The sequence below is a fragment of the Xiphophorus couchianus genome, chromosome 3 (genome assembly GCF_001444195.1).
Source record: "Xiphophorus couchianus chromosome 3, X_couchianus-1.0, whole genome shotgun sequence".
In the NCBI taxonomy this organism is placed as follows: Eukaryota; Metazoa; Chordata; class Actinopteri; order Cyprinodontiformes; family Poeciliidae; genus Xiphophorus; species Xiphophorus couchianus.
Window position 1 is genome coordinate 14,546,178 of NC_040230.1, and position 21,056 is coordinate 14,567,233.

Genomic DNA, 21,056 nt, shown 5'->3' on the forward strand with positions numbered 1-21,056 from the left:
ATTAGCGTTAAATGACAAGTTTTCAATACTCCTACAGTGGTCACATTTTTAGAGAAGGATATGAGACCTATAGCATTCAGGAAGTTTGAAGGGACTTGGGGTCAAGGTTACAAAACAAAGCAGGAGTCAAAAACTGTAGAACATAAATAATGAGGAGCTTGGACTAGTAGATATGCTGCAACTGGTAAGAACATGGATGATCCTTTAGTTTGTAAAGGAGACAGGAGAGTTAAATCTGGACATCACAGCTGCTGATAATGAGCATAATCAGTGCAGAGTAAGTGAAACCTACAGATGCTGCTTGGATACGGCACAGGACATTACAATGTATGTACATGATGTATCATTTATTTATTCCAGATATTGTTTTGTGATCCAGGTTATGGGTTACTCTCTCTGATCCACTCTTTGGTAGCTGAAATGTTAGGCACTTTCAGACATTTTTGGATTAAAAACAATCCTTTATGCATTATGGTGGGTCATGTTTCAGCACTAGATTGGTCTTTAGTTCACCAATAAATATTTGGGGAAAATACTCCAAATTTGTTTATTTTTAACCCAGCAGCTATTAGAGTGCGATGGATTTAGAAAACAGCCCAACGACTTCAATTCACTATTATTACCTGTGACATGGCTTCAATTGTCCCAAATCCACAGCACAATTTTTATTTACTTAATTGTAAGCAAAACACATAAATACAAAAAAGAAAGTACACACTATTAAAAATGCAGGGATTTTCTGTGTTCATCCAAATGGACTGGCGTTTAGAATTTTACAGAAATCCACCTACTTAAAGACACTTTAACTAAATGATTGGCAAGACTCTGCAAAACCAGACTGCATGTTGAGGAGGTAATTAAGCAATTAGATTTAGGTGTGTTGAACTGAGGATGGATGGAAAAGTTTCAGGTCAACTATCTTATGAGAACTTCAAGTTTAAAGGCTTTTCACCAGCTTCCAATAGCTTCATCTCAGTTTATTAAATGGTGAAATATGCAGCGTATTCTCACATAAATTTAGGTTTTAGTAAATGTGGCACATTTTGACGACCAGATTATGTACATATTGAAAACATATAAAAAAATAGGTACTTTCTTTTTTTTTAAAATAACATCACCTCTTAAGTTTCTGTTTTCTATTCAATCATGCTTCAAATATTTAATATATTTCTTTAAGTATGAAATCTCTGGAAAACACACTCTGATCAGTCACCTTTGGTTCTCATCTGTCTGTCCCTGATTTGCACCCATCTCCAATAAGCAGCCATCTTTTCTTTCTGACCATTTCTCTCTATATAAATGTCAAACTAAGGGCCTTGTCTGGAGCCATGCATGCCGGACCGGATTCAGCATGTTAAACAGAGCTGTAGCAGGTGGTATTATTGGACCCGGTCCCCTCATCTCCCCCCACCTCCATCTCTCCCTCTCTTGCTCCTCATCTCCCAGTAAGCCCTTATTCATTTCTGTGTATGGGCAGGAGGGTGAACATGGACTCGTTGGGTCTTTTTGTCCTGCTAATTTCTACGTTTCTCCACTGGACAGCTGCTTCTTCTGCTGGTAAGATGTTCATTAACATAAAAATAGGCCTTGGGTGATCATTTATTGTCTGTGTTTTGGGTGAGGGAGGCAGAGAGTGACCTTTGGTGGAGGAGTAATCATTCCAGAGTGAATTTGTACGGATTTTGAGAACTGCTGACCACTCTCTTTGAGCGTCAACAACTTTTCTTTTAGGACTGTAGGGTGAAAGGTGAAATTTGAGTTTGAATTGCGAATCTTTTATAGGAGGCCTTTCTTGTTTTTCTTTCAGATGAAATCAGCTGGAGCTATTCTGGTAAGTTCATGCTTCATAATATTCTTTGAATACCTAAACCTCAGTCAAATGCATAGCATACTTTTTTTTTTAATCACAACAGATCCAAATAGGAACAAACAAGATTGTTGGTTAGTATGTGGATATAATTATTATTTTTTAGTCAAACTTTTAATTTCCATGCTAATAGCTGGACAAATCCTGAAATAAATAAAATAGAAATTACTTTTACAACAGTTTTCCCGTACCTAAAGAGTAAAGAGAAGTTTTTTGAGAATAACAAAACAATGTTCCCCAACTACTGGAAGCTCTCATAACTTTGGCAGAATTTGTCTTTGCCCTCGTGCTTCACTCCCTCTGATTTTCTCTCTTTCCCTCTCTGTCTGTATTAGTTACAGTTGAACAGGCTGGCATGAGCACAGCAATCACACAGGGTGTAGGAAAAGGGGGCTGGAGGGTGATGGTGAGGAGCAAAGCAGGAAGAGAGACGGAAGAAGGCAGGTGCATGAGCGTGTTGCACTGAGATGGGACGGGTTTGAGGGAAAAGCATACCGAATCGTGCAGCGTATTGTTGCGGCACACAATAACCTATGTGTTTATTGTGCTGTCGACGCACACTGGCTGCCTATGAGCTGCACAATGAATGTGTGGGAATGAAAGGGGCGCACAGCTGACCACCCTCTGCATGTATTCAGGGGAGCAACACTAACGCATCGTTCTTGCAGTAATTTTTCAGAGACTGCTTTGTGTTTCTACTTAACTGTTCAGACTTTATAAGGATACATGGATGTGCAAAAACTCACGTTTGGTGATTTACTTAATTAACTTTCTGTATTCCAAGCCATTCACTGCAGCTGAATAAGAGAAGGAGAGTTGTGTCTGTATTATTCTCCCAAAATGCAATGGTGCTGTTGGCTTTTCTCGTGCACAACATTCTGTCACACTAAGAAATTAATTACATGCTTCATCGTTTGTGTGCATTGGTTTCATGGCTGCGTTCAGGACAGGACCAGGGTTCTTGATGAGGTGGTTAAACGGCTGTAATTGCTTCAGAATATTTGGCCTCTGGTGGTTACTATGGTGAAGATGAGGAGCGATGCGGGGCAGAGTTTCAGGGATGTCGGCGTACATGTGATGTGTGTGAAATCCCCACCTTCCTCACATCGAGTACGTCTACGTGCAGACAGGAGGCCCTCGGCTCCTAAAAATATTTTTGTGTGGGCCCCAATTGCAATTCAAGTATGGCCCAAACCAGCCTGCAAGCAAAAGATGTTTTTGTACATAGATACTTTTTGTTTTTTTTTAAAGGGTTATCTACATTAATGTAGGCTAATGTAGATCAAGGGTTATCTACATTAGCTTACATTAAAATATAAAACCTTAGGCACAACAGTGTTTCTGTGAGGTTATGGATTTCTGTGTGAGGTTTTGGTTAATTTAGCCCCGTGTCTGCATCTCTTGCCCTTCATTGTTCCCAGTTGTGTCTCCTTTCCCTGATTATCACCTCCTGTATTTATACTCTCCTGTATCTGTGTTTCACAATAGGATCTTTGTCTTAGCTGTCGTATGCCGTGTCGTTGTCTTGTCAAGTTTTCCAGTTGCTACCAGTGTTTGACCTGTGCTGCTGGACTTTTGTACTCACTTAAGATCTTCATTAAATAATCAAACTCAGTTGCTGCCTCTACCTCTCTGTGTTTGGGTACACACCACAACTACCACAAATCATGACAGTTTTTCTTTTATTAATTTATTATCTATTAATTACATTTTCAGGACCACAAATATCCATCAACTTTTACTCCTAAATAAATAAATTTAACAAAAACAAACAAACAGATGCGGGTACTAAACCTGGCACAATGCACAAAGTGTTTACTTAAAAAAGTAATCACAGATTTACTGTTCTTATTGTAAATAGACTGAAAAAATATTCAGACCAGCAAAATAAAAAAGATTTAAACCACAAAAGGTTGGGTAAAGTGGAGTAAGAATAAATGCATTTTTATGTTTTCATGTCAGCCTTTGAGCACCACTGCTTTAGCCAATCAAACATAATCCATCATTTAGAATAAAACTGCAATAAAAACAAAAGCATTCATATATTTAAAACATTAATCTTTATGTACTTTGGGGGATTTGATGTGATGGAACATAACATTGAGGAGTGGAAGGAAATTATAAATGATTTTCAAAATCTTTAAAAACGATCCGAAAAAATGTAATTTTGTGTTTACCACAGACTCTTTACACACCTATTAATAAAATACAACGCGAGTTACAGCCTCTGTTAGAGAACATCGGTGAACGTACGGCATCATGAAGACCAAAGATCAGATCAGACAGGTTGGGGGAGAAAGTACACAATGTTCAATCTGTAGATGTGCAATAGTGCTAAGGATATACCCAAAAAATGGATTTGAAGCTGTGATTGCTGTGAAAGTTGATTCTACGCAGCGTGGACTCAGGGGGGCTGAATCCAAATGCACACTGTTCACGTTTTTATTTGTAAAGCATTTTGAAAGTCATAATCTTTTTCCTTGCACTTTAGTATGATGCACTCTTTCTCACATAAAATCTCAATAAAACACACTGAAGGTTGTGATTTTAGGTTAAAGCCATAAACATACTCTTTTTCAAAAAACTGCCTTTGGCTTTATGTGAATGAAAAATGAGTAGCATTCCTGTTTTCCAAAGCATTTCTCCCTTTGCAAATTGAATTCAGGTTCTTCGTCTCGCATGTCACATCCTTTTTCTTTCTATCCTCATGCCGCTGCAGAAGGCCGGTCCCTTTCCTCTGATTAAACTCATGCTCATGCTCTCCCGTTTTCTTGCCATTTCTGTGGCCCAACTTAAAATCATTCTGTTGAAAAGTGATTTTATTCACTGAATGAATGAGGTGTCTCTAAGACATTTGGCATGAGTAAAATCTAATTAAGTCAGCCCATTTTTTCAGTGTTTCTAAATAACCTTAAGTGAAATACCATACAAGCTAAAAAAACAAAAACCCCTAAAACTTATTTTTAAATTAACAATCAAAAAACTACATTAAATATTTAAACATCATCAAATAAAGCTGAGATAAAATTAACTGAGGCTAAAAAAAAATATGCCATTCAATCAAAACAAAGGACGGTAAGAGAAAAGGGGTTTGAGGATAAAATAGTGAATGCTGAAGATTAATTTCACTCAAAACTAGAAACAATTTCACAGTTAATTTAAAAGAATAAAGGATGTTTAAAAAATTTGCCTTCTTGTTAGTTGTATATGTTGTCCTCATATAACACAGGACTGGGTCTTCTATATATGGCAACTTTATTTGCCCCACGCTGCATGTATGTTGTGGGATTGTTCTCTCTGGAGCAGCTGGACGCACAGACAGACAACCACAGTCACGTTTCTGAGCTTCTGTTTCTTCTTAACTCTACTTATGCTAATAATAGAGATTTTAGTAGCAGATTCTCTAAACTTCTGCACCTGAACAAAAATAACTACCCAACATGTTTTAACAATAAAATTGCACAGCTAAATAAAATATATTAAGTAAATTAATTTAATATTTTCTTCATTACTTTAAAAAATGGAAATAAGCAAAACTAAATGTTTCCAGGTGCAACATGCATAAATAAAAGCAGAGAAATCTGACTTTAACGCAAAATATGTTAAACTTTATGTAAGGATCAGCGTTTCATCCATCATTTGTTTCAACAGGCTGCAAAACGCCACAGCTCAATTTATCACTAACACTCAGAGGTTTGAACACATTTCCCCCTTTTTCAGCTTTACCTTAGTGGCTGCATGTTTCTTAGGACTCATTTTAAAGTTATTTTTTGAAATCCTATCACATCTCTCAGAGCTATTGCACCCTCATGCATCTACTGTACTTGAAGGTCAGCTGATGAGCTGCTCCTCTCTCTTCCTCGGACTGAGTGTAAACTTTGATCATGTTGAATGATTTGAGCTCAGACCTCAGACAGAACTGTTTAATGTCTGCTTTTAAATCTCTTCTGAAATCCCATCTCTTTAACCTGGCCATTTAAGGTCATTTTTATATTAGGTGTTTCTTGTTGATTTACAATTTTCATATTTTATTTTTAAGACGATTACATCTTACTTGCACGTTGTGTGTCTTTCCATATTTTGTTTTTAACTTATTTACTTACAGCACTTTGGCCCTGTGATTTACAAATCGTCACATAAGAAAATACAAGATCCTTTCACATCAGCAGGAGCAGTTTTGTTTTTGTCAGTAAAAGATCTGTGGAAAGAGGAGCCAAACATACCTTTTTGTGTTGAAGCAAAGAAAAACTCTTCTTAAATACTAGCAGTGCAACAAGGCTGTCAATATTCAAAATTGTATTAATGCATAAAGACTCACATGCAATACACACAGTGAAGTAAAGCATTTTTTTTTTCAGTCTAGCAATTCTAACTAAATTTCTTCTTCTTTAGCTCAGTTTTCATTTCTATTTACTGAATTCTAGAATGAGAGATTTTAAAAAATATGTATTTTTTAATTCTTCCCTCAAAGTCAGAAGAGTGGATACAATGATTACTGTACACTAAGTTGACTAAATTGTAGTTGCACTTAAACGTGTCTTGTATCATTGACTGTGTGCGGTTGTGCATGTCATTTGAAAAGGATTTAGCTTACTCCCATGAGGCCATGAATGTAAATAGAAAATAGTAGAATAACTGTCCTGCATGGCTGGAGGCCGATCAATGGAGGCTTTTCACTGCGTTGCTCAGTGCCAGTGAACTGTGAACAGAACAAAATGCCTGGGTGACATCACTGTTTCTGTCTTTTCTCTGCTAAAGGTTTTGTTGGTCAGTCTGAGTGGTCAGAGTATTTCCCTGACTGTGGTGGTACTTCCCAGTCACCTGTGGATGTGATAACCACTCAGACTAAATATGACCCCAGTCTGGTGCCTGTGATGCCGCTAGGCTACAGTCAGCACGGCAACCAGCCCTTTTCGATGCACAATAACGGACACACAGGTAACTATGACAGCAAGCTCATTTGGTCCTGTTAAGAGCTTCTGTTGTGTTGTGCATTTTAGCTGTTCTGTTTACCCTGCACTCAGACGTAACCTGGTAGCACAGTTTTACTGCCAATTGAGACATCAGGTAACATTTCAGGAAATGCCAAGTCTGCTTTTAGGAAAACAAAATCTTTAAGTGATCCCAGTCCTTGCTGGCTCAATAGAGTTTTCTCCTCTGCAGTGATTGTTGAGCTGCCAGAGTGGATGGGACTTGGGGGGCTACCGTGGTTCTTTACAGCCGTTCAGCTGCACCTTCACTGGGGGAATGGAGGCCCAGGTGTAGGGGGCAGTGAACACACCATCAATGGGAGAAGTTCAGATGCAGAAGTAAGTTTAAGCATTGTCATTTACCTTCCCTTATTAGCTGCAGAAAGTTATAGCACTGCAATAGAAAAATAACCTATGTTGCACAAACTACATTAAACATGTTGCTTCTTTACTCTAATATTTCATAAAATTACAATCCACAATCACAATGACGGTCACAGATTTCATTTTTTTGGATATTAATAGTTGGCTGATAAGCATGTCTTTTCGAAGACCCTTAATGAACTTTAATGTACCCAGTTGTAATAATGCATGATCAGGATTATTGCCCAGTATAAAAAACTAACTTTGAGTCATCTGAAAAATGTCAAAATTTGTTAAGATGTTCAGGAACAACAGGATCGCCGACTGGCTCAAGTCAGAATCTAACATTCAGAGGGGTGTGAAGTCCCTGCTCTAAAATTTTATACCTTTAAGTTTGGCTAAAATTAGCTGCTTCTCACATGGATAAACTAAATGCCTGCCTAAAGATTAAGCTAACTGGCCAAAATGGCAAGAAAAATGTGTGACGGAGTCGATATGAGTATCTTAAAACAACTGAGAATGCTATAGGAAGGGTCATTCACGATGGCGGTAGCATCATGCTGAGGGTTTGCTTTATTGTCAGTGATACAATTCTATTTCACAAGGTGGATGAAACACAGAAGTTAAAATTCTTTCAACTTCACCTCCAACCCAACAACTGAGTGGTTGAAACTCTGATAAAACATTTTAAAAATGTATGGAAAAGGTTTAAATTTTACCTTTCAGTTCCAGTTTGACCAAGTGTGATCAAATATCCAGCCAGGCTTACACTTGTACCTTGGTGATAGTTGCAAATAACATGTAGTTCTCCGCAGTTTATATAAATATCAGCGGAGGTGTTTGAATGTGTTTGAGTGGTATGAATAAATATTACCCTGTGTGAATTAGGTAAAAATTGCAATTGTTTGAAGCTTTTGCACTGAGTTCTTGTTTCTTCTCTTCACCATTTTTGTTGTATATTCATTACAACATCAAAAAAATGGTTTAATTGCATCATTAACGACTCACAATTAGTGACACTCATGGCCATGATGACACCATAACTGTATCTGAACCATGGTACATAAAGGACTCAAATTCCTCATTGGCACCATTCAGTGTTGGCTAGCAGAGTTGGGAGGAAACAAGTTCAATCTTTCTTGGGAGAATGATTATGAATACGTTTGATTTTCTCCAAGCGCTCCTCCACAGACCCAAAACTTGCATGTTATTTATTTTAAAATCCAATCAGGATTCAGTGCGACTGTGTATTGTGCATTGATCCTGAAAAGAGTAATTTCTAGAGAACAAGGGAAATATCCTCTAAAGATGTTAAAAATAAGAAACTGTGATGGAAAAACAGTAGAGAAGGCAGAAAGAGGATAAGCCTGAGTTTCTCAGTTCCTGTCCACCGATCACTGTGCAGGTGTGTCAGCAGCTTATTTAGAGGTTGGAGGAAAAGTCATGTGAGAAAATGTAGCCTACGGTTGGCATAGGTCATGAAAACAATGAAGGGAAAATGAATGTAAAATTGTCCTTATTTGAGAAATAAATCATTTTAAAGCAGGAGTATTATGTAAAATAGAGCTTTACATAATGTTATAATGTTATTCCCTCATCAAATGCATACCTGGAGTGTTGCCTTGATTCTTTCATGAAATCTCCTGTGGCAACCATACAGCTGTGCAAAACGCCTGGGGGATCAAGGACCCCAAGGTAAATCAGCGCTGTGATTTACCTGAATCACAGCGCTGCAGTGTCTGAGCTTCTGCCTATTCCTTGACTCCTCCCCTCGGCTTCTTCAGACTAGCCAGCAGCAATTGGCAAACCCCAGATAGAACTGTGCATCTGCTGAGCTCATTATAAAAGCTACTTCTCAGTAAAAATGTTGCTAAAGGATTAATAAAGAAGCAATGTTGTGATGACTTCCTGAAGGCAGAGTTTCAGAGCAAGCAGGAGTTTTTAAAGAGACAGAGGCACAATTTCAGGGTGTTAAATTACATTCTTTTAAGTCATGTTTGATAAATTTAATATTTTTAGAACAACTGAATGTAACCTAGTTATTTGATTGTGCTATAAAATGTCACTATGTGCCTGGAAAATGCATAGTACTGCCCCTTTAACATGTTTTTTTGAATTGGATGCTATATTGTCTCTTTCAGTTTCTTCCTCTTTATCTCTATTAAACCTTCCCCTTAAATATGTAGAGAGCAAGAGGACAGTTTCTTATTTTTCTCCTTTAAACTGAGCGTGTTCCTGCTCTCTCCAGCTCCATGTGGTCCACTACAACGCTGAACTTTACCCCAACATGTCCGCAGCAATGACGCAGAGAGATGGCCTGGCTGTTTTAGGAATTCTCATTGAGGTAAGAAAACCACACATAACTTCATTGCCAGATTTGAAATACCATAATAATTGTCATACACACTAGCATCAGAGCGTCTGAGCATCTCGAGTCTGAGGTTTTGTTTACCAGACAGGTGAAGAGACGAATCCAGGATTTAATAACATCCTCAACTACATGAGCCGAATCAGACATGCCGGTAGGTGTCCATGTTGGTTTTCAAGCTATATCATGACTTGGGTTGAATTTCTTTTCTATTTTTCTGTATTATCTCAGTATTTAGTATTTTTCTTTCATATTTTTTTTTTTTTTTTACCTGAATCAAGTTTAAAATAATCCATCAAAGTCACAGTGTTGTTATGAATGAGTGGAACTAAATGACCACTATATGCTCTACCATATTTGAACATTTACAGATTTGTTTGTGTATTGTGTCGTCTCTAATTTCCTGTCAGACCAGAGAACGTTCATCCCAGCCTTTGACGTCCAGTCTTTACTCCCCAAAGATCTAGGACGCTACTATCGATACAACGGCTCCCTGACCACCCCGCCCTGCTACCAGAGTGTCATCTGGACCCTGTTTCATGAAAGGGTTCAGATCTCAAAAGCACAGGTCTGGCTGACAATGAGAAACACAAAATCAGCAAGCGTCTCTTAATCCCATATTCAACTGGGCAAAGTAAATTTAATCCAGATGCATGTAAATGCAGACTGACTCTGAACCCTAAAGTTTTGGTGATCTGAGGCATTTATCTTCACTGTCATTATTTAAATGTAAAGAAAAAGTTTAATTTAAATTTTCCCACATTTTCTTCTGTTACAACCTTTTATTTTGATTTTATGTGATAGAGCAGCACAGAATAAGAAATAATTGTGAGTGTAAAGGAAAAGTATACAGTTTAAAATCTAAAAAAAAGTATTTGCATACTTGACCTGTTTTAAGTCAGGACTTTGTAGAACCACCTTTCAGCTGGACTCCTCTTTTGGTAAAGTGTCTACAGAAGCTGTTTACTCCTTCTGAAAGCAGCATATTTTTTAATCCATCATAAGGAGGAGAACTGACAGAAAGCAGACATCAAGGACTCAGATTGAACTAAACTGTGTTTACCAGAAAAAGTTTCCTCTCTGTTGGAAGTTTTAATCTTAACACATGATATTATTACTTTAAATTACATTCAAAATGTTTTGCAGCTCCTTGATAGTCACTGTATTTTGGATAAGTTTTTAGAGGACAGTCGTAGAAAGAAAAAGTGATTCACTTTAGACTAAAGTCATTCTGAGAAGTTTTTCAAGACTGTCAGAATAGTGAAGTGAGCATTAACGTCGTTTCTTTATTCATATTGTTTTATTACAGAACTGAGAGTGCTAAAGTGCACGATGAATTTGATACCCATGGTTGCAAAACCTTCTTGTTTTTTACACAGTTGTTTTGTTTTTGCTAACCTGAATCATTTGTTTCTGAAATGTATTTCTTTACTTTGAAACATAATTGAGAGTTTTCTCTTTTTATTGTGTTACATATAAGCTAGTTTTCTAGAAGTGATTTGAAAGTTGCTTTGCATCATTTCTCTAATGGGTAGGCTGTTTCTTTTCTTTTTAAGAGGAATTTGTGCATGTAAATAAGTCCATATATTTCTAATCTTTCCTTCTCTTCACTCCAGCTCCTGAAGATGGAGATGATGCTTTACTCCAGTAAAGTCCAGGAAGTTGACAGGATGCTGCTGCAGGACAACTACAGGATAACACAGCCGCTCAACCACAGGATCATCTTTGCCTCCTTTTCTGCAGGTTAGACAGAAACAACGACACCAAGACGTTGTCTACAGTACAGACCAAAAGTTTGGACACACATTGTGTCCAAACTTTTGGTCTGTACTGTATATTGGAGAAAGAAACAATTTATTTGCATGTGAAGTACTCCTTTGTGCTTGGAGATCTTTAATCTGTTTGATATGTATATTTTAGAAAATTTTAGCAGGCAAAAGTTCACATTCAACTTGACATAACCTCAGTTGTTGCTCCTCATTCACACTTCCACAGGAATAGAATGTAATACCCACTAGCTACTCTTAATAGAGTTGCTTTGTATATCAAAATAAGTCAGTGAATAAGCATTTATACCAAACTATACAACTAGTAAAGCATGCAAAAATGCAAAACTGGAGCAGGCAAGGATTTGCAGGAAAATTATTAATTACCAGTGACTTTGAGAGCAATAAGTGCAATGTGGACTTGAAGAATGAAAGAAATGCAGGGGAAGGACTGGAGAAGTGATGAGAGATCCGTTTGTGTAGGATCTGATTGAAAACGAGGATTTGGAGGAAGTAAACAGTGACTCCATTGTTATCACAGCAGTCTGACAAAAGGGGAGAGGAAAAGGAGAGAGAGGTGGAGACAGAGTGGTGTACAAAGACAAAGCAGAATGAATTCATGTAAAGTGCTCTTTGTGGTGAGTGACTGAACTGGAAGGCTTGTGAGATTTGTGCAGATTTCTAAAGGCAGCCTGAGATCTTCAAACACCTGAGCATCAGTTTCTGCAACAATTAATGAAACTTTCAACCATGATGAAGTTTAACCCCAGATATGTATTCATTTTCTAATGAGGTGTTGTTTGTTTTTTCAGAATCAGGGAGGGAGCTCTCATCTGGTAAGACGATAAGTTATTATTGTGCATATATTTGCAAAATGATAAAGAAGCAGATTAGAGTTTTGTTTTTTGAGATTCACGATTCTGTTGCGTTGCCTATGCAGGTGAAGTCACAGCCATCGTGATAGGAGTGATGTGTGGCTGCGTGGGTGTGGCGGTGATCATTCGCTTCATCGTGAAGACAATACGGTAAACTATCCTGCTCATTTTACTTCTTCTTATGGCTTGTTTTCCAATCTGGTCCTTCAGAGAGCTGCTGATGCTGGTTGCCTGTCTGTTGTTGATTTGATGTGACACTGTGCAGGAGTTCAGCTTGTATGTTCACACTGTCTCTTTCTCTTGACAGATTTTTTAAACTCCTCCATCTTGAAACGGTCGTGGTAAACAGGTGGTTTACCTGATTATAACACTGACACAGATACCACTGATACTTTAGTTGTTTACTTGTTGAATGCAGAGATCCTTAAACACAGCTCAAGGATAAATTATCATAAATTATCCATGAAATAAAAGTGGAGAAAACTATTTCCATGGGAAAACCCAATCTTTCATTTGAAAACTCAAATAGAGTGAAATAACCCAAAGAAATATATATATGTGTGTTTTCATTCATGAAATATTTTGCTGATAGTTAAATATCAATATAAGAACCCAAGAATGTGTATTTTTAATTTATGTAGGGCTATTGTATGGCCACACAGTGGGGAAAAATACCCGGTTTTGGTCATTTTGTTTTCTTTTCCATTACAAAATAACATTAAAATTTTGAGAAAAAGTTGCAAAATTACAAGCAGTTATTTATTCAACAACTTTGTCCACATACAAAAAAAAAAAGAATGTGACTTTGGTTTCCATCTGCATTCAATAAATGTATTTATTATATAAATAAAAGAAAGGGTAATAAAGTTTTAAAAACAGTTTGTTACATTAAAGTGTGAATAATATCTTGAAAAAAAGGCAGTATCCTGCGCTGCTGTGCTTTTTTTCCACAGCCTACATAATGCATAAAGGTTTTTTATATGTTAAGAGAAAGAAAGTCTTTGTTCTTTAATGCTATTCTAAAGTATAAAGCTAGAAGCTCATTTAAACAACGCATGGCTGTCACAAGTCTTTGCGGCAGTGTTGGTTTAGTTTAATCCTGATACTTTAATCTCAACATTTCGACCTGACTTAGTGACCTGAATACTTCATCATATAATATTTTTAATAGAAAATGACAACGCAGCAAGCCGAACAGGCCCCAATCTCTTAAGGAAAACCTTTACACCAAACACTTCCATATAAAGTGTTGCCAGGTCTGTTAAATAAACTCAAATATGTATTTAATCCTCTTTGTTTCTCTGTTAAAATCTGAAAGCAATTTTAACATCAGTGTGGGGATAATCTGCTCTCCTAACATCATCTTTACAACGTGCATGTTTCTGACTCCTCTGTTCTTGCTTTGTTTACACACACTAGATATAATGTCAGGTCTCTTCTTTAACCCAATGCTTATTTAGAGCCTTTCTGTTGCTTTGACCTGCAGTTTCCAGGCAATGATCAGCTTCATCAAAGCCACGCTTTTTATATGAAGTAGTTTGGTGGCGTGGCAAAAGAGAAAAAGATGTTCATTGAGGTGTGAAATAGGATTTTACTTTTATTGTCAAACTAAAATGTATTGTTGATTGAAAACAAACAATTGAATGGCCCGACTAGCACTTCGAAGTGTTTTGGTGCTCTGAGCCATTTTTATGCTTTCAGATGCCATCACCATCAGAAGATTAATTAGGAAAATGAATGTAGACAGAACATTTTATAAAGTAAAGTCATATTAACATGAATCAGATCAAAGTGAGACCCTCTATTGGCCTGGACTCTAGTTGCACTTCTGGTACAAATGCCTCTTTATCAACCAACCCAGTTCTGCCAGAAATGCTCTTATTGTTGCGTTAAACTGCAGACAAATGCATTGCATTTCTAAAATCCAATGTTTTTCTCTTATTGTTGCTACTTTAGATCTTTAAGAGTTGGAGCTAGAGTGCCTTTATTTATGGACTGTGCCACCCACATGTTACTTCTTAGGCTTTTGCCCTGGTGGTTTTACTGCTGTAGCTGATCAGTGTACTGATGTGAAACATAAAAACATCCCATAAACACGTATCTATGATTTTCATTGTTTCACATATTTGTTGTTGTAATATTTGTTGTAACTCGCTGCACTCACTCTGCCAATCCTTTAATATGTAAAACCATTTGAATTTTATGGCTGCATTGCCATCAGGAGAACTTGGGCCAGGCCTGGCATCATGCTTGAAGGGCTGCTGGCTTTCATAATCTCAGTCAGCTGTGTGCACTTGTTTTAAAACATAATCTCCTGTCCTTATGAGTAATGAAAGCAGGAGTGAGGTTTTAAAATATCTGAACACAGTCTCTCTGACACCTTCAATCCATGATTTCTTCTTCGTTTTTTTCTTGTGATTCTGTCTTTTGTTCTTGCAACAGCTCTACTTCTAGCTGGGACGTCCTGCACAATAACCGGCCTGCTCCAATGCCAAGGTTATTTCTCAGGATTTGTGACCTATGACTTAACGTCCTGAGCACCTCTCTTTGTTGTAAACACCTATTCAGTCACTTAACCTCACTGTTTAGAGCAAAACACCTCCTAATGGTGTCTTAAAGATATTCCACATACAAACTAACCTCCGTTTGTTTATATATAAACAAACTGATATATATATATCAGCTAGGATTAGCGCTGCGGCACTCCTAGCAGGTAGCCACACAAATGCAGCAGTTTAAAACTCCCAGATGTAACATTTTTAATTTGATGTTATAATGAACATTATAAACTAAACTTTTAGTATTCTGTTAAAGTCGTATTTATTTTTAAATCTAAAATAAGCGGGTATAGACAATAGATGGAGTCATTACAGCATTTCCATAACAAATACAACACTGATATTAGTCCTAACAACTGACAGCCCAACTTTTCCACCCTTAATCTGTTGCAAAAATGACTCGGATAGATAAGATTTATAAAAAGTGCAAAATAACCCATGTATTTAAACCAATCTGCTCATACATAGAAACAAAGCCAGTGATTACTTCCCATTATATATAGATGCTAATAAAGTATATTATTTATAAGCAGCTCTAATTGTTACACTATTTTTAAAAATTAAAACGACAATCACTGAGAGTATATTTATGTTCAGACATCCCTTGGTCTGCAAAGCCACTTACTGTAGTAAAATTAGTAGCCTTAATACTAATTTTCCCTCTCCATTTCCCAGTCTTGTAAATATGGACCTCTTATGGACAACATAAGAACTACACTAACAAATGAAATAAACAAATCCCCAAACAGGTTTTCTGTAAGTGGGATAACTTTAATAACTTCTTCCTTTTTTTTTTTACTGTTTCAGAACAAAGGAGACAGAGAAATCACAGGAGATAAAAACAGACTTGGCTCTAACGTTAACCTCAAAAGCTGAAAGGAAAGAAGAGTTGTCACCCTCGCCTCAGACCGAGCCGTAGCTTTATATCTCACATCAGGATGTTCTGTCTTTTTTTCTCATCAGAGGTGATTTTATGGATCAGTCTCCTAGGAAAAAGCAACAATATTTTCCCTGAATCGATCACAAAAGAGAGAGAGGAATAAAACATTCTTTCTTGATTTTGTGATAAAGGTCTTTTCCACTTAAATTTGGCAGAGTTTTTAGTCATGTTATGAGACTATATTCTACCCAAAACCAAGTAAAGCAACTGATGCTGGTTTAATATTCAGGTGTGTTTCATACATGTGTATACTTGAGATGAGGAATGCACATGAAATATGTTTTTTCTTTTTCTTAGTCTTAATGTAATTTCTGTCACAATATTTCAAGCACTCTGCACTAATACTGTGTAAGCTTTTTACAGCTAAACTCTAAGGAAATGTAAAAAATAAATGATAAAACAGACTGATGTAAAAACATGACAGGTGACATGTATATACAGATGCTGTACAAACATTTCAGATCGGATTTTAATTCTGCACATTTTGTTGTAAATGGAAGTTATATTTATGTACATGCCTTTACTCTGTAGAAGAAAGAAATATAAAAGCTGCATGTCATCTGCACATATCTGTTTATTGTTGTTTTGTCTAACTTGTCTGCCTGAGCACTGCATTAAAACACTTGAATGCTGTATGTGTTTTGAATTCTTCCCTGTAAATATCAGAACTATGAGACGGAGGAGTTTGGAGAAAAATTTAGGTACATAGGAATGATGGTGGAAGGAGATGGAACTGCCAGGAAGAAGAGGAAGATCTCAGAGATGATTTATGGATAAATTTATGAGTTTTCCAATACTAAGGTAAACAGAAGGTAATGGGACTTATCTTTATTGAAGATACTTTGCCTTGGCTTTGTTGAGACGTTTACTCCAGACACGCCCCATACATGCACGCACACTCAACTACAGACACAAAGATTCTGCACAAAAGCCTTTTGTTTCATACGGACACTTTCTGTAGAAACGAAACTTAATTTTAGCTCATCGTCTGACCACTAGGCAGTGACGTAACACACCAGCAGACCAGGAGGCGGACTTTAGGATATAAGCCACTGTGACATCTGGCACACGTATCACAATTTGTGCTATTTCCTGTATACATATTTATATTTATTGTCGTTTTCTTATCTTCTTGCTTTATTTTATGCTCCCCCTGGTAAATTATTGTTATCTTCCTGAGATTTGTTCACAGTACAATTGTATTGTTGTTTATTACAATAAATAAAGTTTAAAAAAAAAAAAAAAAAAAAAAAAAAAAACTTTAGGATATAAGCAAGGTGTCTTCCGTGTTTGAGCAGATGCTGTATAGATTCGGGCCTTTACACTTGACATCCACATAAGCCTGTAAGGGTAAGCGTCTCTTTCTTTTTAGCGCTAAAAAGAATAAAATAAGTAAACTCTGATTGTTCTGTGTTGGCTGATTTCCTGTTCGTGTGCTCACACGTTTTGGGTCCGTCGAGCTTTAATCACAACAGCTTCTTATGAAAAGGCCTCAAATCCTTGGGTACAATTCTCAGATGCCTAAAGGTGCAAGAGTTATCTCTTTATTGTTCTGGGAATAGAAAATATCATATATATATATATATATATATATATATATATATAAAGTTGCAGCAATATTTAATATTAAACACACCTTAAATTCAAATGAGATGAATAGATAAACCAATGTAAACATCCAGTCAAAGGACAGGAATGGAGTCTTAAAGGAATATTGGGAAGTGGAGGAGGCCTAGTGGATATTTACAGATTAAGGAAAACATTATTTATCTTCAGAATACAAAACTTAAAAATAGAATTTAATAGATGTAAAGTAATATTGCTTCACACTCGTGTACAGTAGGTGACAGTATGCACCTTAAAGTTGCTTGAGATCCGCCATAATAGAAAAGAACATCCAGTCGCAAAGCTTGAATTTCTGCTCCAACAGCGCCCCGTGTGGTCAGAGGTGTGTGGTGCACAGGCCCCTCCTGCTTCACACTGGAAGTGAAATGTGGAAGCGAAACTGAATGACAGAGGGACGTCCAACATCTGCAGATTTAGATTTATTTTGACCGGAGGGCATTTTTCTGAGGCCAGAACCAGGTAGGGAAGTTCTCCCAGCTGTTCCCTACATCCGCCTTTTGCTTTCGTGTTTAAAAAAGGGAGCAGAGACGCACAGCTTCCGCTTTGCGAGACTTTCCCCACTGTTTATTACGTGTCATGCAAGTAGTCCAAGATTGTTTTTTTAGCAAAAGAAAAAGACAAAAAACGTTGAGCTACTTTATCTTTTTCCACATTTTTTCCTAAACTCATAACTGAATTCTTCCTTGCAGGAATGGCGGCCTACACATTGTATCTCTGTATTGCTGCCAGTCTCCTTTTTACTCAGCCAACATCTGCCAAAAACGATGCTCCCTGTCTGCCCGGAAAGTGGAACAATGCCGCTCAAACCTTCATCATGCGCCATCTTCCCAAAGGGACTCCGACTTCTCTGGACCAGAATCAGTGGGAGAAATTCATCAAGTCTCTGGGAGGCTGTGACAGACCCACGCAGTCGTTCCTCCACCCAGATGAGCTGGAGAAGGTGAAATCTGTGTGCTCCAGCAGAGGAGGGAAGGTGCTGAAAGATAACCTGTGCATCAGTAAGCAGCCATTTACTTTTGTGACGGTGAGGAGCATCCAGGGAACCTGTGGGATCAAGAGCATCACGCAGGAAAACAAACATCTGATCCTCGCCTGTGAGGTGTTGGAGAATCAGTGTGTCCCGGTCCACTTTGAGGGAAACTCCAAGGATCAAAAGCCCAGTAACAACGCCAGAGACTGCCAGGACCCTCAGACCAAAGGCCAGGCTCCCGCCTTCAAAGTGACACCCCTCTGGTTGTTTGCTTTTATGCTTATTTTCTATGCATTCTGACTTTTTCGAAGGACATTTTGAGGAACTAGATAAGACTGAGATTTTTATCAGAGGATAATTTTACTTTCAGTTGTGGTTTTTGATTTTAAAACATCATAATTGCATAAGCCAAATATATGTCTTAAAATTTTACCAAGAGCATCCTCAGCTATTTGCATGTGTTTTCAGTCCAGTTTTGAGCTTGTTTTTCTATAATCATTTATTGCCATAATATTCAAGTTATATCAGCCATTTCAGTAATAAAAAGCAAATTTTAGTTTTGCAGGCCCAAAACTACAATTTTGGTCCTGCAAAACTTGTATTTTTTTGCAGGCCCAACATTTTTTGTTTCTTTTAAGCAAAAGAAACAAGAAATTTCAGGGTACAAAACCTGTTTATTATACCAATATCAGGATTTTAAAATGTATCAGAATCATGTCAGTCAAATGTATTTTCAAAACATTTCAATTTTATTTAATTTTAACATTTCATTTGAGACTATGAAATAGTCATACACCGTGTCTGTATTTGTTTTCAGTCAGTCGGCTTTATGTGTTGCACAATCTAATTTGTCCGATGTTCTTTTTGAGTAAAAATATATACAGTTTTGATATAAAATGGATTTAAATTGGAATGACCTCGGGTCATTTTAAAAATGCATACAGACTGTTTGTTAAAAGTGTTTTCTTGACTCTGAAATATTTTTTTTAATCTATGAAACCTGTATTAAAAATAAGAAATAACCAGGAAACAATCTGCCTGGAGTTTTGTGGACAAAAAAAAATTATCTATAAATTGGTCTTTTATTGTCCAAATGTTTGGATGCATGTATATTCAACTATTCAAAGCAACCTATAAAAAATGTAGAGGGTAAATTTACAACACATGAAAAATTATGTTGCAGATATTTAAAATATCATACTTGAATTAAAAGTAATGTGCAACTGGTCATGAGAGAGTCAGAGTTTCTGTTTTCGATTTGGAAAAACATGGCGTATTGATTCTGGTTCTGGTTTTATTTCAGTTCTTCAAATTTCTTTGTAAATGAAACACAAACACTTCTGCTCTAGGTCATAGCTCATCTCTGAGAGAGAGGCATCAGGGAAACCTAGACTGTGATTTCAAAGCAGATAAAAAAAATAACTCATTTTTGGATATACAAATAAAACCAGATTTACATTAAATGTTTAAAATGAGCTTTTTCTACTGCTTGCTATTAATTCAATATAAAATGCCCCTGTTTCAGATTAATTTTAGAACTTATTTATAGTTGCTTAAGTGCCAGAATAAAGAAAATTGTTACTTCCAAAAAATAAAAAAAACAATAGATGTTTGCATTGACTAAGATCATATTTACTTTTAAACCATTTGGGGAAAATGATGACAAGGCTTTATAAGCTTCTTATTCACAACATTTAGTTAAATAGAGACACACCTGTGGGTGTACTTTAGGGCTGTCGCATTAAAACATGATGTGATTAATCTAAAAATTTAAATGTTTTAATATTATGCAATGCAGATTAATCAGACGAGCAAATTTTACTTGCAAAAACACCACAATGAATTTATTCGTAAAACCAAAGTGGTATTTACTTATTGTAATGATGAATTATCCTTCCACTGAAGCATAACCAGTTTATAGTCACCATTTCTAAATTACGTTTGAAATAAAATAGCTTCTTTGTTTTTCTGTATACATGATTTAGGGTGGAGAAGTTGTAAGAGAGCAAAAGAAGAAGTAAGAAAGCTGATTTGATTGTTTTTGGACATAAAGTTGGAGATAAGAGTTCATAAGGGGAAATACACATGTTTGTTCAGCACCTGTAACCCATCCAATCAATGCTAGAAAGACTAGCATATTTAAGTAAAAACATTTAATGTATATTGGAAAATTAACCACAGACACTACAACGCCCATTTTCAACCAAAAAAGTACGTTTTGTAATTTTTTAGTATTGGAAATATTTGGTGAAAAATGTTTTTTCAGCATGTCACCACTTGATGTCGCTGTGAGTCGACTGATGTGGAGAGCTACACAGTGATTGTAAGTTTAAACTTGTGGGATGTAATTTAGAAGACAATCACAATAATTGTTCAAATCTTAGTTGTCTATAAATGAGCGCATGAATCCAAGAAACAACCCTTTCTCATAATTACAGACTCTTTATGATATCCTTCTTTACCTAAAATATTTGTATTTTGTAATATGCCAATGCACATTTCCTCCCTTCCTCCCTGTGAGGATTTCTTATGGCCTTGAGAAAACTAAGAGGAAGATGAGACTGAACCCAAGACTGATAGAGGAAGTTGTTTTACTTAACATCTTAAACATAAAGGAAATAATTGAAGTTTTGTAAGGCGTACCTAATAAAATGGATCATGGTTTCTTTAAAGTCCTTTGATAATTTGCTTTCCCACTCTAAAAATACCATCAAAACCAATCTTCTACCATTCAGGGAATCATTTAATATTTG

General features: G+C 36.6%; 2 protein-coding genes across 7 annotated transcripts; both read left to right on the top strand.

The window, feature by feature from the left end:
* Nucleotides 1-300: 300 nt before the first annotated feature.
* ca14 (carbonic anhydrase XIV) lies at nt 301-16,340 on the top strand. Of its 4 annotated transcripts, XM_028013029.1 has the most exons (14): nt 302-327; nt 1,478-1,557; nt 1,808-1,831; nt 6,626-6,805; nt 7,031-7,176; nt 9,449-9,544; nt 9,656-9,722; nt 9,979-10,136; nt 11,185-11,311; nt 12,147-12,170; nt 12,275-12,359; nt 12,517-12,558; nt 14,652-14,705; nt 15,575-16,340. In XM_028013029.1, coding segments are annotated over exons 1-14 (1,197 nt in total). In that variant the 5' UTR covers nt 302-325; the 3' UTR covers nt 15,687-16,340. The 4 variants fall into 4 exon arrangements, with proteins under 4 accessions (XP_027868832.1, XP_027868830.1, XP_027868831.1 ...); XM_028013030.1 differs by lacking the exon at nt 12,517-12,558; XM_028013027.1 differs by lacking the exon at nt 302-327 and having other exon boundaries at nt 1,470-1,557.
* A 626-nt stretch (nt 16,341-16,966) lies between these two features.
* On the top strand, nt 16,967-19,533 carry LOC114142024 (ribonuclease pancreatic-like). Of its 3 annotated transcripts, none has more exons than XM_028013033.1 (2): nt 16,967-17,057; nt 18,023-19,533. In XM_028013033.1, exon 2 carries the CDS (start codon nt 18,025-18,027, stop codon nt 18,601-18,603), a length of 579 nt encoding a protein of 192 aa, XP_027868834.1. In that variant the 5' UTR covers nt 16,967-17,057; nt 18,023-18,024; the 3' UTR covers nt 18,604-19,533. The 3 variants fall into 3 exon arrangements, with proteins under 3 accessions (XP_027868834.1, XP_027868835.1, XP_027868833.1); XM_028013034.1 differs by having other exon boundaries at nt 16,967-17,051; XM_028013032.1 differs by lacking the exon at nt 16,967-17,057 and adding an exon at nt 17,645-17,792.
* Nucleotides 19,534-21,056: the final 1,523 nt, after the last annotated feature.